This window comes from Canis lupus, chromosome 11, assembly GCF_003254725.2.
Source record: "Canis lupus dingo isolate Sandy chromosome 11, ASM325472v2, whole genome shotgun sequence".
Taxonomy (NCBI): Eukaryota; Metazoa; Chordata; class Mammalia; order Carnivora; family Canidae; genus Canis; species Canis lupus.
In genome coordinates, this window is record NC_064253.1 from 72,140,102 (window position 1) to 72,157,175 (window position 17,074).

General features: G+C 50.1%; 1 protein-coding gene across 2 annotated transcripts in view; it reads right to left on the reverse strand.

The window, feature by feature from the left end:
• Window positions 1-11,132: 11,132 nt before the first annotated feature.
• BRINP1 (BMP/retinoic acid inducible neural specific 1) overlaps window positions 11,133-17,074 on the reverse strand; it is a 167,270-nt gene continuing 161,328 nt past the window's right edge. For both annotated transcript variants that reach the window (XM_025432373.3, XM_025432372.3), the window contains one exon: window positions 11,133-12,712. In XM_025432373.3, coding sequence (XP_025288158.3) covers window positions 11,572-12,712 — 1,141 coding nt within the window. In that variant the 3' untranslated portion in view covers window positions 11,133-11,571. The remainder of the gene's footprint in view (window positions 12,713-17,074) is intronic.

A 17,074-nucleotide genomic window follows, 5' to 3' on the forward strand; every position in this document is an offset into this window, starting at 1 on the left:
TCTTCTAGACTAAGGTGAGGAGGTACCCATGGGGTCATGCAATGAGGCCATTCTGCTGACCTTCCTGGACGGAGTCACTTATAGGCTGGCCTCTGAAACCAAAGAGGATGCTGGCCTTTTGCAAAGATTGAGAAGAGCCCTTGAAGAACACGTGCTGCCTCTTGTGAGTGGTATGTGCGAATACACAAAAAGGAGAGTCATGGTGGGTGGTGGAGACTTGCTCACTTACTATGAGCCTGTACTCCAGAAAATGAGACACAGTTAATCTCTCAGAGGATATTCTGCTTCATTAATGATAATTAATAATAATAGCTAATATTTATCTTGTGTTTATTATGTACCTGGTGCTTTATATGTATAATCTCCTTTAATCCTTCAATCTTAGGAAGTCATTGTAAGGATCAAAACCAGAAATGTGAGGAGATAATGCACTTTCAGAGGAATAGTGAAGAGGAATATTTATTTTCTTCCTACTATGTGCAAGGTGTTAGTTTTTTTTCTCCCCATAGACTCTTTCAATCTTCCTATCAGCCCCCATGAAGTGGGTGTGAATATTTTCATGTAAGGATGGTGAAACCATGCTCAGAGAGATGAACTAACTTGCCAAAGATCACACAGCTGAATCTTGATAAAAGCCAGGGTTCACCCTCAGGCGAGGCCGACTCCCGAGTTTGGCCCCTTAACCACTATTTTAAAGAGTTAGATGGATTTCTTGCCTCATCTCTAGGATGTAGAGAACTTGAGATGACACGTGTTCTGTGGTGTGGATCAGTTATTGGGCGCAGAGCTGGTTCGTTCAGACACAGTTGTTGCAAGTTAATGGGGAGAAGACCACTTAGTGGATTTTACAGAGTATCGACAAGGTGAAGAAAATAGTGGGTGATGGAGAGGTAGTCCAGTTAAACAGCACCGGGGCGGGGGGGTGGGCAAGCTCTGTGACCTTAAAACAGGCAGAATCAGGAGAGGAGGTAGATGAGGTCAGGTTTAAGAGCAAGACCCTACATGTTAGGGAAGGGGTGGCAATATGGACAAAAAAAAAAAAATGCATGCAAGATCTCTTCTTAGAAAATTAGGGAGAAGAGTGCACAAGGAACTACAGAGACTAGACCAGGGATCCAAGCCCTGGGATGGGAGCATAGAGAGGAATAGCAGAAGGGCTGACGGTATGCTACGACCCTGGTCATCCGTTGCCATGCTATACAAGTTCTGGAAACGGCTGCCTGTTGATCTTAGGATACAGCCCAGAATTCTCATATGAGTTGCAAGACTTTTCCTTATATGGCCACATAATACCCTGCATCTGCTCCTATTCTTCCTAATTCCCACCCCCATTCTCTTCTCTCTCTGTCTCCCCATCTTCTCCCCCCATCTCCTCTCTCTCTCTCTCTCCCTCCCTCTCCCTCCGTTTTCCTCTCCCTCCTCCTCCCCCACTCCACTCTCTCTCTCCCTCTCCCCTTTCTTCCCTCACTGAACTGGACCATTGCATGAACTGTTACTCCACATGGAACAATTTTCCCTTCCTCTCTTTATTGAACTCTGGCTTATCATTCACGACTCCTATTAAACATCACAGCTTCTGGTGCTTTCTGTGACCTTCCCTTCTCTCTGGTCCATTATAGGTTAGGGGTCCGTGCTGTATATTCCCCCAGCATCTTGTACTTCCCTTCCTTAACATGTATCACACTTAAAAATGAATGCCTATCTTCCTTTCCAACTGCCAAGCTTCAAAAAAAATATCTGTTGAAGGAAAGAATACAGAGTTGAACTCTAACACCTTCAATCTCTACTGAGTAAGGACGATATTTTCTCCAGATCTTACTTTGAGATTGAATTTGTGGGTGGTAATCAAGAGGCTGCAGCTGTTGGGAGAGGTGGCCTACATGAGCCAGGAACTGGGCATGTCCTGCTGGCCTCAATTGCCACATCAGCATTCAGTGAGGCAGACTCACCAAGTCCTTGGCTTGGCAAATCTTCCTTAGCACATCGAATTTCTGCACCATTTGAAAGAAAGAAAAGAAAATTCACTATTTTCCCACTAATTTAGACTGAGTATTTTCCCGGATGCCTGCCTTCTGCTCACCCTAACCTCTCACAAGACTCTCCTCCCAAGTGCTTTCAATTTACAGGTGTCCCTTGTGCTGTAGGCGGGATTTCAAGTGAAAGTTTGGTCCTGCTCAGGATGGCGGTGGCAGCCCTTAATGCACCCACACAGAGCTCACTCTGCTGTTCCTGGGTGGGTTGCTAAGCAACATCCCTGTTTGCCTGGAAATGGGGTGAGGCTGTACCAGGCTTTGTCAGGGACAAAGCTGGGAACAGTCCCTTGGAGCTTCTTGTCTTCATTACTTCTCTTACCAGTTCAGTCTTCCTTTCTCCTTTACCCAGATTCTATTTTTATAATTTAAAAATGACATCTTCTCCGATTGCATTCTGCCCTTGTTTCGGATTTTAAATGTGTGTTGTGTTTCTATTAGTTGCCTGTGAACTTTTGGAAGACAGGGATTCGCCTAAGGCCACCCAGTTCCTGTGCAGTAGACAATTCCAGAAGGGGCCACATAAGCAACAGGGGAAGCCAAAGGACAAAATGGGGCCCTAATTTCAAGTCTTGAGCCATGCCTGGCCCAAGGGAAGAATGAAAGCCAACTTTTAGTGAGTGTTTACTGTGTACCAGGGAGTTCTGGGGAAGGCCCTTATCTGCACTAAGGCAGGTAAGAGGTAGAAATTGGGCAAAAGAAACATTGTCATGCAACCTGATAAAGTGGGAGTTAGTATTCTCCCCACATGCTACATGAAGAAACCGGGGTATATAGACGTTGAATAACTTTCCAAGATCACAGAGTTCATAAAGGGAACCGAGAACTGCACCTCTTCAGACCCTAGATCTCATGCTGATAACCGCTCCATCTTATTGCTTAATTTTGTGCTAAAGGAGTAAATTAGATACATATTAAATACTGGGACATCAAGAGAGGCTTAGGTGCCTTCTTTTCCTCCTCTGTACGTGTGCTGAATCCCACGTCCTAAGACGTGGCTGACCTTGCAAGGTTAGATGGTGAAATAGGCCTTTATATTCCCCTTTTCCATAAATAATGCTTGAGAAAATACTAGTGGAAGTGATTTTGTTTGTAGTTATTTATTTATTTATTTATTTATTTATTTATTTATTTAGATTTTATTGATTTGAGAGAGAGAGAGCACACACAAGTGGGGGGCGGGGGGAAGAAGAGGGAGGAGAAAAAGACTCCCTGCTGAGCAGGAACCAGATCCCGGACTAGATCCCAGGACCCTGATCCTGGACTGGATCCCAGGACCCTGGGACCATGACCTGAAGGCAGATGCTCAACCACTGAGCCACCCAGGTGCCCCTGTTTTTAAACATTTAGAACCCCTAATCCCAATGTAGATATAGTTTATTCATCCCGCCTTCCTGTCAATGAAGTCTTTGTGTCAGTGTAAGAAAATTGATTTGCACATTCTGGCCGAGGATGATAATACTGGGACAGGAGATGCAAATAGATGGAGCAAGTAGTGTGACAGCAGGAAGCTGAACAAGAACAACGGGCCCTGCTCACTGTTTCTGGAAATCACCCTCATCCCCTCCCGCCCCCCATTTATCCCAGAGCTCTCCTCCAGCTTCGATGGGTCTGGGCTGGGTTTCCAGGAGCCTGGCATCAGACTGGTTCCAGTTCCACCCGCCGTATTGAAATGTGGGAATTGGCCCAGCCAGAGATCTAAGACCTCTCTCTTCTTGTGATAGCTGTAGGGAACAGACTGCAGTTTTCATCTCCTGCTGACCACCTGTTCATTTCAGTCTCTCGGCACCGTGCTTCCCCAGAGAAGAGTAAGGCATGAGCCAGAAGGGCTTTGCTCAAAGAGGTGGGGGCTAGACCTGAAGCCAGTAGGCGTCTCTGAAGTGCTTGAGAAGGAGTAAGACATGCATCTAGGCTCGGAGCCAGATCTTGCCCTTCCAGATAGAAGATGTGTCCTAGACAGCCCGTTCCTCCCAGGTGCCTACTGAAGTTCTGTGATTTCCGGAGTTGGCACATTTAACAGGATCTGGATACCCTTGACTCTGACTCACAGGGACACTGAATGGTTTTGTATTAAAGGAGTGGCAAGAGTCTGGGTTTTAAGGTCTGGGCTATTCTTACAGATAACTTAGACCATTTATTTGCACTTATGGGACACACTGGGTGGCATAATTAGGAGGTCCATTTGTGTACACTGACAAACCATAATTCCATCACTAGCTCTGTGACTACAGACAACTTATCTCACCTTCTGGAGACTCCATTTCTTCATGTGTAAACGGAAGTGAAAATTAAATCCACCTCATTGATTTGCCGTGAAGCTAAATGAGATAACTTGCATCAAATTCTTACCCTAGTGCTTGGCTGGTAAAATGAGGTCAATTGGTTTTAGCCATCATGAAGATTATTAATTTGCATACATATCTAAATTATATTTTTATTTTATGTCACTTGTGTAACGGATAGGTAGGCGTCCTCTATGTCAATCATTCTTCAAGGCTCTTTAAATGTACTTGATTCTCATAACGACCTTATTAGAAAGGACCTATTAAGAACCTCATTTTTACAGAAGAAATTGGAGCACAGAGAGGTTAAATATCTCAGGCAAGTCACACAGGTAGTAAGTGGCTCACCTCTAATCACTGCCTCCTGCTCCCTGTCTTCTGGTCTGTGTTCTCAGCCACAGCACTCACGGCCGGCTATGTTCTCACGTCAGCAATAGCATTGAGCGTAATGGTTCATCAGTAATCTGGAAGCTGGGAAATTTGAGTTCTAATCCTGGTTCTGTAGGTACCTAATAATTCAGGAAAACCCAGCTTCCAGGGTTTAGGCTCAGTATCCTGTTGTACACCAACAAGGATTAGGTGACATTATTATTAATCTATAATTAAGTGTTATACAATTAACACCATATAATTAGCAATCCCTTGACAGTGTTTATAATCATCCTCTAATTTATAAGAACATTACAATTTCCTCACTTGCACAGGCCTGGGGCAAAGTCAAAACAATTGCTGGACCCTGGTTAAGGCTTGCAGGGGTCACTTGACAGAGAGGGTATAGCCGTCCCAGGTGACATCAATACTGAAACTTAGACCTGCAGCTTGGGTATCTGTTCTTTCTCCTATCATCAGCTCTGAAGCTTTTGTTTAAATTTTGTATCAAAGCTATTTTCTTTATGGACTAAAGGGCTCCATTTAGAAGTTTAATCGAGGGGCGCTTGGGTGGCTCAGTTGGTTGAGCATCTGCCTTGACTCAGGTCATGATCCCAGAGTCCTGCAATCAAGCCCCGCATTGGGCTCCCTTGCTCTGGGAGTCTGCTTCTCCCTGTTACCCCTGCTTGTGTTGTCTTTGTCAAATAAATAAAGTAAAAAAAAAAAAAAAGAGACAGAGAGAGAAATCTTATCAAAATTGTGAGACCTTGACTGTGGAGAGGCTCCTTGTTCCTTCTAAGGGAAATATTGGAAAAATTGGCAGAGCCGATACAGCTTTGATGACACCTTCCAACCAAGGAAGTTCAAGAACGGAGGTTAGATACTTAGAGAACAACTCAACTTGTGTGATTTGTGAAGCTCATTTGTTTATTCCAAGCTATTTAATGGAGGTGATTTTTTTTTTCCCTTTTCCTGATTTAACGCTGTTAATGCACTAAAATTTTGTCCTCCATTCCATCCCCCCCCCCTTCCAAAAATTCCTGTGTGAAATTCTAATTTCCAAGGTGGTGATACTAGGAGGTGGGGAGGTGATTCAGGCATGAAGTGAAGCTCTCATAAATAAGATTAGCGCCCCTATAGAAGAGAACCCGGAGAGCACTCTTGGCTCTCCTGCCATGTGAAAGCACAGTGGGTGACAGCCCTCTCTGAACCAGGAAGCAGATTCTCACCAGACACCAAATCTGCCAGTGCCTTGGTCTTAGACTTCCAGACCTGTGGGAAATACGTGTTTGTGGTCTAAACCGCCCAGCCTATGGTATTTTTATTACAGTAGACAGGACTAAGATAAACATTCTCTCCTTCAAACTTCATGCGCCATTGTACCAGCTTCAGGGGACCAGGCTCTCTATCCTCTGATGATGTAATCCTCGTCATAGCATCCCTGCATGTCCTTTAGCCACTTTCCAGCTTAGAGGTTTCCTTCTTTTAGCTAGTGCTTATAGGAATATATCTATTTAATGCATTTAGGATTGAGTATACGTTGGGTTTTATTAAAGTGGCCACAATTGCCATTTTCTACAAGGCGTTTACCTCCTTTAACACTAATGATGTATTTTGCCTTAAAGTCTCTTTTGATTGTTTATGTTAAACACTGTCTTCGTTGAGGGCAGGATTCTGCCGTACAAGCTAGCTTGATATGTGATCCTTGGCCAACATACTCTTGAAATAGTAAAAGGGGAACTAAACTCATGCTAATTGTTCCAAACTTGTAGAATAACTTTGGGTATGACTCCTCGTCTCTGAAAGCTGAAGTTTAAATTTTGTAAAATAGAAAGTTTAGTCTGGATGTGAGGTGTTTACTGAAGGTTTGCAGTGCATCCTCCTGAATGTACAAGAAAGGTCATCAAGGGATCTATGAAACATTAGTCAAAAGTGTATTGAATGGTACATTTTTATTGGGAAAGAACCCAGAGCTTTCACTTTTCCCAGAGATCTGTAATCTCCCACCTCCCAAATTAACTGTGTGACTCTTGAGGTGATTTCCTGCCCATTAATTCAAATCTATGCCATCCTGTTCCCTCCATTCACCTTGATCTGTGAATCTATTGAGAAGGAAGGAGGATTCTGAACTGAAGCAGACAGCAGGTGTATTTTATGCCTGGACTCAGAATGCTTACAATTAGACCTGATGTTGAAAAGCAAGGGATGAACCTATTTGTAACTGCAGGCTCTGATAGGGATTTGGAGAAAGAAGGGATATTGAGAAAGGATAGTTCCTTCTAGGTTCTTAAGGTTGACAGGACTGGAACCACTAATACTCAGATTCCAGCAAGAGGGTGATCTTCACTCAACCTGAGTTCCCTATAACCATCCAAGGATTTGAGTTGATCCTCAACTGGAAAAAGGCCTATATATAAGATGGTAGTGACTTAAGAAAAAATACTATAATGGAATATATAATATAATAAATATAATATGTAGCATATATTACATTTATGTGTATATCTATCAGGAAAGAACATATGTGTGGGAGTTTGTATACCCTATTGTTTAAATGTCATGGGGCTAACTCTTGATTCTTGTCTTGGATAGGAGATTGTGCTGGACAACCGTACACTTACTAGAGAGGAACCTGTAATCATGGTCAGAGATGAAAACTTGTAGAATAACTGGATATAATTCCTCATCTCTAAAGGTTGAAATTTTACATTTCTTTAATGACCCTGTTAGCATACAGAGTCTATGGTTCTATGTGTCCACTCTTGTCTCCCTTTCTTTGCTAAATTGACCTTTTCTTAACACTATTGATGTATTTTGCCTTAAAGTCTCTTTTGACCGTTATTAACAGGCTTCGTGGTAGTTACTATTGGTCTAGCATATTTTTATCCATATTTTTTCAAACTTTCTTTCCCTTTATTTTTTTAACATATAGTGTGTAGTCTGACCACCTCTGTCTTTTTCCCTTTATTTTTTTTAACATATAACGTGTAGTCTGACCACCTCTGTCTTTTTACTCACCAGGTTTGCCCAATCATATTTATTGTGATTATCTGTATAGTAAATTTTGTTATTATGTCTAATGTGTCCAGCTGTTTCAATGATTCCTTTTTCTCCTTTTCTGCCTTCTTTTTAATTTTTTAATTTAATTTTAAAATTCAGTCTTTTTTTAAAAAACTTGAACATTAAACAGTCTATATCTATTCTTTTATGGGTTAATCACTCCATACCCTCTGACTCTTTGATCTCATCCCCTGATCACTTATCACCATGTTATTCTCACTTTCTTTCCACAGAACAGAAACTAGGAGAAAATGTTTGTCATTGAGATAACTTTATCAGCATAGGAAACCCAACAAGATACTTTACATTTAGAATTATATTCTTGGATTTGAATAATCCCAAAGCCTTTTTTTCTTTCATTGTGTCCATTTGTTTTACTTCCCAATCTTTCTTCCACTTGGTGACAAGCAGTCTCTGTGCAACTATGATTTTAATCATTGAAGGGAGACTTGCTGTTAGTATGACCTCTTCTTGCCCTCCTCTTTGAAGGGGGCAGATATGCCAGGGTCCAGAATTTTCCAATGATTTTATTTGATAGCTAATTAATGGCTTTCTGCAGTTTCCATGGCAATGCCACGCTTTGCTGCCAGGCCTTATCCAAATGGGCATTCTGTTCACTCTTTTGCCTTAGCATCAGCATATTAATCAGACACCATGGGTCCTTGGTTGCTGCATCAAATTGGTAAGACACTAATTGAATTAAAATCTCACTTGAAGGCTTCAGGCTTCTCTTCCTCCCAGCTGGAGAGGAACCTTGTTAGCTCAAAGGGCCAGACCCAAGCAGGAGACATTGGGAAATCCACAGAACTTGGTGTCCTCTTATATAGCAAAGTGTTTTTCTTTTGCCTTTGAATAAATATTTTGATGTCTGAATCTTTCTCTCTCCTTGAAAATTTCTCTATTTCCCTGACCTTTCCGATCATTGGACATTGCTGTGTTCTCTTTGTAATATGAAGCGATGCAGTTAGTACTTTCAAGGTGAAGGGAAGAGGGTTTTCCTGCACGTACATCTGGTGAAGTCTGGGAAGGAACTCAGGTGGAAGGCCCTAACTTAATTGCGATGAGGATTAGGTAGCACAATGCCTACGAAGATTGCCTAGCAATCCGTAAAGTGCAAGGACAGGGGTGAGGATAGCATGAGTCTTTGAAGTGCTTGGAAAGTAGAGATGAAAGGAAAAAGGAGGGGAGGCCACTGAGAGGTGGTCAGTCTTAAATTCATTTTGCAGGTCATGAAGAACATGGAGATTATTTCAACTTCTCATACAGAGTTGAAATCCTCACTGCCCTTGTTAGGCTGCCCATTGAAAGTCACGGTTTTGAAGCTGTTAACTGACCCTCAGATATACCACGCATATTTATACCTTTGTGGTTTTGCATTCTCTGTTCCTCTGGCCCTTCTGCTCCCTGCTATTTGCCCAAGTCCGATTCCCTCCGACACTCAGCATAAACGTGCCCATATAAAGCTGTGGCCAACCCCATTAACAGAGAAAATAACTTCTTCAGGGCTCCTCTCTGTGTGCCTGACCCCGCCATAGCACTCATCATGGTGTACTATAATTATTGTTTATTTTTTCAATGGGTTCATATGTCTGTATTTTTCATTAATTTGCAAGTGGCACAAAAATATAGACCACGTCCTTACAAATTTTTGTTTCTCTGACATGCCCCATTCATCTAACAGGCATTGAAGAGATGTTTGATGATTTGCTGACCTTCTGCAAAATCTTGTGCTTGATGAATAGCTGCTATGTGATCTCTGGCATGAAAGGACTTCCAATCTAAATGAACACTGAATGCTCAAACGCTGAGGTCCAGAAAACTATGTTCATGCGAAATGCAAGTTAGTGTTAAAGTTGGTATCAGAAAATATGCTAATTCATACTAAAAAATGGAACATTAAAATTGGAATTTGCCTCTCAAAAAAAAAAAAAAAAAATTCCCCGCCCCGCCGCTACCCCAACCCCTACACACATAACCACACACTAGGTAATTCTTCTTATGTCCTGAGGCCCTCTCCTCCTTTCCTCTTAGACTATGTTAGGGGTGGTGTTCTCCTTTACTCATATTATCACAGACTCTGGTGACGCCTGAGATAGGTCTTTGTATTTTAGCTACGATAGATAACATTAACTTGAGAAAGAAAGGTGCGTTCCCGAACTAGAACCAGCGAGCGGAAGGTACGCAAAAGCTGACCGAGGAATAGAAGACCTATCTAACAATTAGATCTGCTTTATAACACAAAACGGAATGGACACTATTGCTCCCTTTCAGGAAAAGAGGAATTCAAGGAATGTGGAAGGTGGAGCTAATTAGCTTCCTGTCCCTGGAATGGTCCAGCCAGTAAACAGCCGCGCTGTCCCTAAGGTGGTGAAGACGAGGTTTGCACTGGGCAGACGTTTAGACCAGAGGAATTCCATTTTCTCTTTTGACCCTGAAATTTGTGATTCTGTTTCCCTGGCAATACAGAAATGAAGATTTGGGTGCTCAGAAGCGCCTCTAGGGAGTACCACCTCACCAAAAAGATCAACAGAGATCCTGAAGACTCGGAAGTGTTATCTGCCCAGATCCTCGACAGGAGTGCTCTGAAATGAGTTTTCTTTCTTTGAGTTTCTCCTTTCGTTTTAACTACCAAGTCCCAAAACAAGGCCTCTCGCCTTCCTAGATGCCAAAGAATCGGCCGCGTCATGATGGGTGCATGTGTGCGTGTGCACGCGCGCGTGGGTTCTGAGTTAATCAAAGGATCTTTTTTTTTTTTTTTTTCCATCCTTACTTGGGGAAGTCTGCCTGCAGAGCACTGCACTGTTAGAACTCACCCCAGTTTACTGTGGTTACTGATTTTTGTTTAAAGAGAATTTTAAAATGCAAAGCATTCCTAGGAAATCTGACACCATTTTCTTTTTTTTGGGGGGGCAGGCCGGGGAAATGGGGTTTTTTCAGTTAAAAGAAAAAAAAAAAGGCTATCAAAACAACCTGAGACTGAAAAAGATCTCATCCCTGGGCAGCGTGGCTGGAGGAGAAAGCACAAGAGTGGCCAGCACGACTCAGAAGGAGGAGGAGCGCTGCCAAGGGGTTCGGAAGGCAGAGTTCAAATCCTTACCCAGGCGGCAACTACGTGTGGCCACGGGCATGCCATTATCTCTCCGTGCCTGTTTCACGGACTAAATCAAGGAGTGTGACAGCTGGTATCTGAGGGTCCTTATTGGCGTCCCGCCCTGTGAGGACGCTCATGTTTCTCCCCCACCCAGCGCCCTCTGCAAGTCCCCCAACCGTCCAGCTTCAACTAACTTCCGTTTGTTCAGAATGCGTGAGATGGCACGGTCGTCTCATCCCCGCCCCGGTGCGAGACTGAGTCAAAAGAACCACAAGGAATTAGGCATAAAGAGGGAAGAAATCATAACCCAAGAAATATCTTTATCTATGTCCATTTCCTCCCACAAGGAAAAATGGCAGTGTCGCTTGTACATTACATATATCTCTCTTTCTTTTCAGTGTTTAATCTTAGCACCTGCACAGCAGAGATCTTTGCAATTCGTTGCATATGCTCTCCCCTTCTCCCCCCACAATACAGCACCTGAGGCCTAAGAAGCAACCCCTCCAAGCTCCTCCAAGGGCTGAGACCCTTCTTCATGACAGAGTATAGAAATCACAAACATGCCCAACGGTTTTATACAGTTGCTAGAACGTTGTCGTTTCCAACGGATGAAGACTCTTCCTCCTTTTCTTTGAACAGTAATTACATTTTACAAATTTCTGTCTGTTTTGTTTTGCTTTGCTTTGTTCTGTTAGGTTTTGTACAACAAAAGGGAAAGCCCGTGGCGGGGAGTCCCAGGCTAACAGAGTTTGGCCGTCATCTGGTCCGACTGTTTGAGGATCTCGGTGTTGTAGAGGTCCAAGGCGTGGTTCACCCTGATGATCTCGCTGTTGGTGAGTTTCAGGCGGTGCTTGAGCATACAGGAGAACAGGTCCAGCTGGGGTTTCCCCGGGGCCACCGGAGGGGCCAGGCGGTTAATTCGGTCCCGAATGTCCAATAAGAGGAGCATCACGGAGGAAGAGGAATAGAACTGGCCACCTTGGGTGTAGGACTGGTTGACCTGCTGCACGGCGCTGCGAAGGAGGTCAGCGTTGAACCGCAGGCTGTACCCGAACACCTGCACATCCGAGATCTTGATGTAGAACTGCCTCTTGGAGGGGTCGGACAGGTCCACGGGGCCCTGGCCGGTCTCGTTCCGCAGGAGGGTGGGTAGCCGAGTCCGACTACGTAGGTAGATGTGGACCGTCTCGAAAAACGTTTTCCACCGATTGCCCAGCAAGAGAGTCCAGTTGTAGCACTGGCTGTTTTGGAGACGGATCTTCTCCCAACGCGGGTAGCCAAATTCCCCGAAGGGCATGTTCCAGCCCTCCGAGTGGCTCCTGCTGAAGGGGTTGACGTAGACGAAGAACATGGGGTCCAGGCTGCTGTTGCGCATCTGGCAGATGCGCATGGACATGCCGATCACCATGTGGATGAAGTCCATGCGGTTCTTGTTGCTCTTGAGTGTCAGGGACATGCGCTTGCGCCACCGGGGATCGAAGAAGGTGTCGAGGCGGATCTCGTTGCTGATGAAGGTGGTGTGGACGTAGAGGCGCGAGTCCATCTTCTGCAGCAGGTACTTCAGCTCCAGGTCCTGGAAGTCCAGGTCGGTCTCGAAGCTGATGAACTGCTCGCTCCGCTCCGAGTCCACGTTCTGTGGTTCGCAGCGGCCTCGGTACAGCTTGTAGCCCTTGTTGCAGGAGCCGCAGAGCGAGATGTTGGCCAGGCTGCACATGGCACAGCTGTTGTTCCCTCCTATGATGCAGGGGATGGGGCGCTGGCACAGCGTGGTGCTGCCGTGGCACACGCAGCTCCTCTGGCTCTCCAGGAAGGTGCCCCAGAACCCGTTCTCGTTGCAGTAGAGGAGCGACTGCACCCTCGCAAGCCACTGCTGAATCGTCCTGGGGGTGGAAGGAAAACGGACACTGTTAGCCACCAGGGGTGGGCTGCTCGGCCTGACCCAACCGAGAACGCAAAGCGCAGCTGCCCCGGGGATGCAAGGCCTGGGTAGCGCCGGCACCGGCTGCAAATAGGAACCGGGTTGTCGTTCCTCGCGATGCCGCCGACCGGCTATGCGACACCGTATGTGGACGTTTCTCACGTTCCGAGGCCGCGTCTGTGAAGTGAACGGCTCGGAGTGACTGCTCTCTGGGGCCCTTCAGCTCCAGGGTCCACGGCACAGCAGCCCCAGGGAAGCGGGGCCCGGGAGATTAAAGTGTCTAAACTCAAACGCCCCTGCCAGGTCACGGCAGAGCCTGGAAATCAGCAACAGAGAACAACTTGGGGGGGGGGGGGTCACGTATCACCTGCAGCACATGTTCCAACCCCCCCCCCCCCAGATTCCTCCCATGAGGCTACACACGTCCAACGGCTTCAGACAATGAGATTCTATTTACTGCAGCCCCAGAGATCACCGTACTTCCCTGCCGAGGGTCCTGCGCGACTGGCCCTCACACCTAGGAGACATGCGCGCTCCCGCGTCTTCTCCCCAGCTCCAAACTCGCCGTCCTGGGGAACTTGCATGACCACGTGTCTCTCTAAGTCCCCGGACTCGATCCCAGGACCCCACGATCCCGGCCTGGGCGGAAGGCAGACGCTCGACCTCAGAGCCACCCAAGCGTCCCCCCCAACCCACACTTTGATCAGCGCTGCCCCAGCCTGCCCCCGGGTTCCAGCCACCGAAACGTCGCGATGAAGACAGATACGACCTCGGGTGAGAAGCAGCAGAACAGGTAAGAGTATGGAAGGCGGTCAGCTGAGTGGCCTCTCGCCGTCCGTCACTTCCGTGCGGGTCACCTCTTGGCTGTCTTCCACGCCACGCGCAATCCCTGACACGTGTCCGCCCCGCTGGAGCACCGCCCTGCAAGCCAGCCCGGGCCTGGCCGGGCACCCCCCACCCCGTGGTCAGGGCCGCGAGCTTCTGTGGCCGCTCAGGCCCCAAGCTGCCAGGTCTGAGGGTCTCCGCAACAGTCAGTTCTTGCTGTTCCCATGCAGGGACCCTCTGCTCCCTTTACAGACGCGGCAAGACAGGCTCAGGGGCGCGGCGGCGGAGCCGAGGCCAAGCGTGGGTGCGGGCAGGGTCCTCCTGGTTCCTGGCGGCCGGTCACGGAAAACCGACACCAAGCGGGCCGCAAGGTGCAGCGCTGATGCTGGCGACGGCAGTGATGGGGACCTGGGACGAGGAGCCCCCGCACCCTCGCAGTGCCCGTGGCAGGAGGGGTCCCGTGCGTCCGCCCACCGCCTCCCCGGGGCAGGAGAGCAGGTGCTCGGGCCCACGGAACTGCGTTCAAGGCTCAGCCGGGCAACCGGGGACACGGGACTGCGGCCTCCGAGCCTCGGCACCCACGTGTCCGGGGAGGGCCCAGGCCTGTGTTCGGCAGCGGGAGAGGGGACGGCGGGAGGTGACATCCTTAAGGCGTTTAGCACAGAGCCCGGCATCGCTGAATCCCTGAACAGGTAATAATAGTAATAATGAGCACCCTTGTCCCAGAGGATACGCTCCCTCCTGGAGCCTGGGGGGCCGGGCTGCTCTGGGGGCACCCGAACGTGGGCAGCGCGGGCATGGCCTCCCCGACACCCTGCGGCCCCTCAGGGCCTTTCCCAGCGGAGACAAAACCGGGGGGAAGAGTGCGCCCCTCGAAGCTGTGCTGCCTTTAACGTCTCCCCTGCTGGGCAGTGAAACCTCCCCGCACGGCCAGGGCACCTGCCTCCCCTGGAGTGTGCCCTCGGGGCTGCAAGGCCTCGGACGGGGCATCCGTCCTCACCCCCACCCCTCGCACCGTTCACGGGGTGAACAAATGTTGGCGGAATGAAAGAACCGCAAAAATGAATTTCTTGCATTTTTCATTTAAAAATAATAATAATAATTTTAAAAAACCCACCCAACGTCTCCGCCCCCGGCTGCAGTACTCGTTCCCGACGCCGTCCACCCGCACGGCTCCAGGCGTCCCCAGCCCCGGCTTCCCGAGACCAATCCTCTCACAGCCTGGAGAACAGCAGCGGGCCCGGCCTTCGGGAGACGGAGCCGGAATAACAACGAGCCCTGCGGCTGCCGCCCCCGGACCAGAGCACTGGCCGAGGACTGGCTCTGAGTCATCTGGTGTCTCTGCGAGCCGCAGGGGCCCGCCACACGTCTCCGATTGCACGGTTCCATCTGACGAGAGCGTCATTCCAAAATGCCTCTTTCAAATGGCCCACACTTGCCCCTGTCACTCCCTCTCCAAGCGACAGGACAGTGCCCCATTTAGAGCTCCTCTGTTCCCATCTGCGAGGCATTCTATAACCCCGTCGAGCGCCCCCTTTCTCGTGTCTCATCATTGGGACCCTTTGTCAGCACTTGCCGCCCCCACTCCTTGAATCAATGCCTCATTGTGGCCGAGCCCTCGGAATCCTGGGGGGGGGGCGCGTAGGAACATGAAAGTCCCCGGTGATGCTGCCACAAGCGAAGGGGCTGCGGGCGAATTAGGATTCCGGCCCTGTCGAGCAGGAGGGACCGGGGACAGAGGCCCTCTGAGGCGCATCGGCGAGCTGCGTGGCACCTGCATCTCCTGACCTCAGAATAATCACGAGGTTGTGGGCCGCATCAAAGGAGGCATTAATGATGCAGCCAGAGGGCTCAGAAGGAGGCCGCGTGCAGGGGTGGGAGCGCGGGGCCGCGGGGAAGGGTGGCCGGGGGAGCGGCCCTGGTGTCGGGGCCACCGCGGAGCCTGACCTGGAGGGCCGGGTCCGAGGGGGCGGCCTGCCTCTGTCCTGCCTCCGGGCCGGGCTCGGGGAGCAGGATGGGCCGCCGAGGGCCGCCAGCCGAGACCGGGCAGCGGGGACCGGGCGTCGGGCATGGGCAGCGCCGTGGGGTCCCCGCGCCCAGCCAGCTGCCTCCTGCTTTTCAGTACGTCCCTCGGTGGAGACGAGCACAACCAGAAACAGCAGCTCATCGCAGGTTCGGCGTGTGCGTGGCCGACACACGCGACCCCGGCGGGAGCAGTCGGCCCGGCAGACCCGACGCCCAGGCTCCTCCCGCAGCAGGTGCTCCAGGCAGCGGCCCCGGGGGCTCGGACGCAGGCAGTGCTCCGGGGCACCTCGCCCCCCGAGGCATGCTCCGTGCGGGACGCTCGCCCCGAGGGGCACCCCAGCACCGTCCACGTCTCAGGCGGGATCCTGAGCCCCTGGGGGAGCGGCCGGCCGGTCGGGGATCCGCGGAGTCTGACCCCATGCGGGGCCACACTGAGCTGGGAACTTAAGGCCCGGGCGGCGGGGAGGAGAAGCGAGGTCGCGGGCGAGGACCCCGGGCCTGCACGTGCGAGGCCTATTATCGCCCGCCCTGCTTCCTCCGGACCTGCCGGGGTCCCTGCCCCCCCGCTCGCTGATAATTGGAGCTCCCCGACAGGTGCCCGGGGACAGGCTGGGGGCCGGGACCTATAGATACCAGTCCCCAGGCTGGCTGGTGACAGCCCGCCTCAACCCTGGCAACCGAGCAGCCGCGGCTTCACAGGCGGGCTCGGGCGGGGAGGCTCTCGCGGAGACCAGGGAGGCGGCGCGACGCAGTGACGCCAGGTTTCAGAATGTTTCCCTGCGTCCCTGGGGATCCAGAGCAGCTCCCGTTTGCAGCCAGAGGTGGAGTCCACGATCCAAACCGGCACCTTTCTGTTGGATGTGATGTCAGTCCGTCCTGGCGGGTCGCAGGGTGGGGGATGCTGGGAGGAGGGAGGACGGGAGGAGGAAGGGGCCGAGGGCGGAGGGCCGGACAACCGGGGAGGCCGGCTGCTGGGTCCCCTCGAGGCCGCGGGCAGCAGCGGGAGCGCAGGAGCAGGAGCAGCGGACCTCCAAGCAGAAGACGGGAAGTGTCGGGCTCCCCGGCCGGCCCTCCGAGGGAAGACGCCTGTGATCTCCATTCCACTGGGAGGACGCTGATGGCCGGAGAGGGTCTGTGACTTCCCAAGGCCACACCACGTGCACGGGGACAGACGGGAGCTCGGGCTTTCTGGATCCCAAGCCAGCGCCCCCTCCAGTCCCCGGAGCACCGTCCAGGCTCCGGGCCCGGCTCCCCTGCAGGCCTCCGTCCTTGCCTCGGCCAGGATCTCCTGGCGACCTGACAGGGTCCCGGGGACACAGCTGGAGCAGCTCGTCATGTGGAGGACAGAGGCTATGCCACCCAGGGCTCCCCATCAGTGCCTTCAAAGACTCGCGCCTCCCTTTCAGAGCCACCCGGGTGGGGAGCCCAGGCTGGGATTCCTAATTCAAGCAAACTCCCCGCTGATTTTAATTGG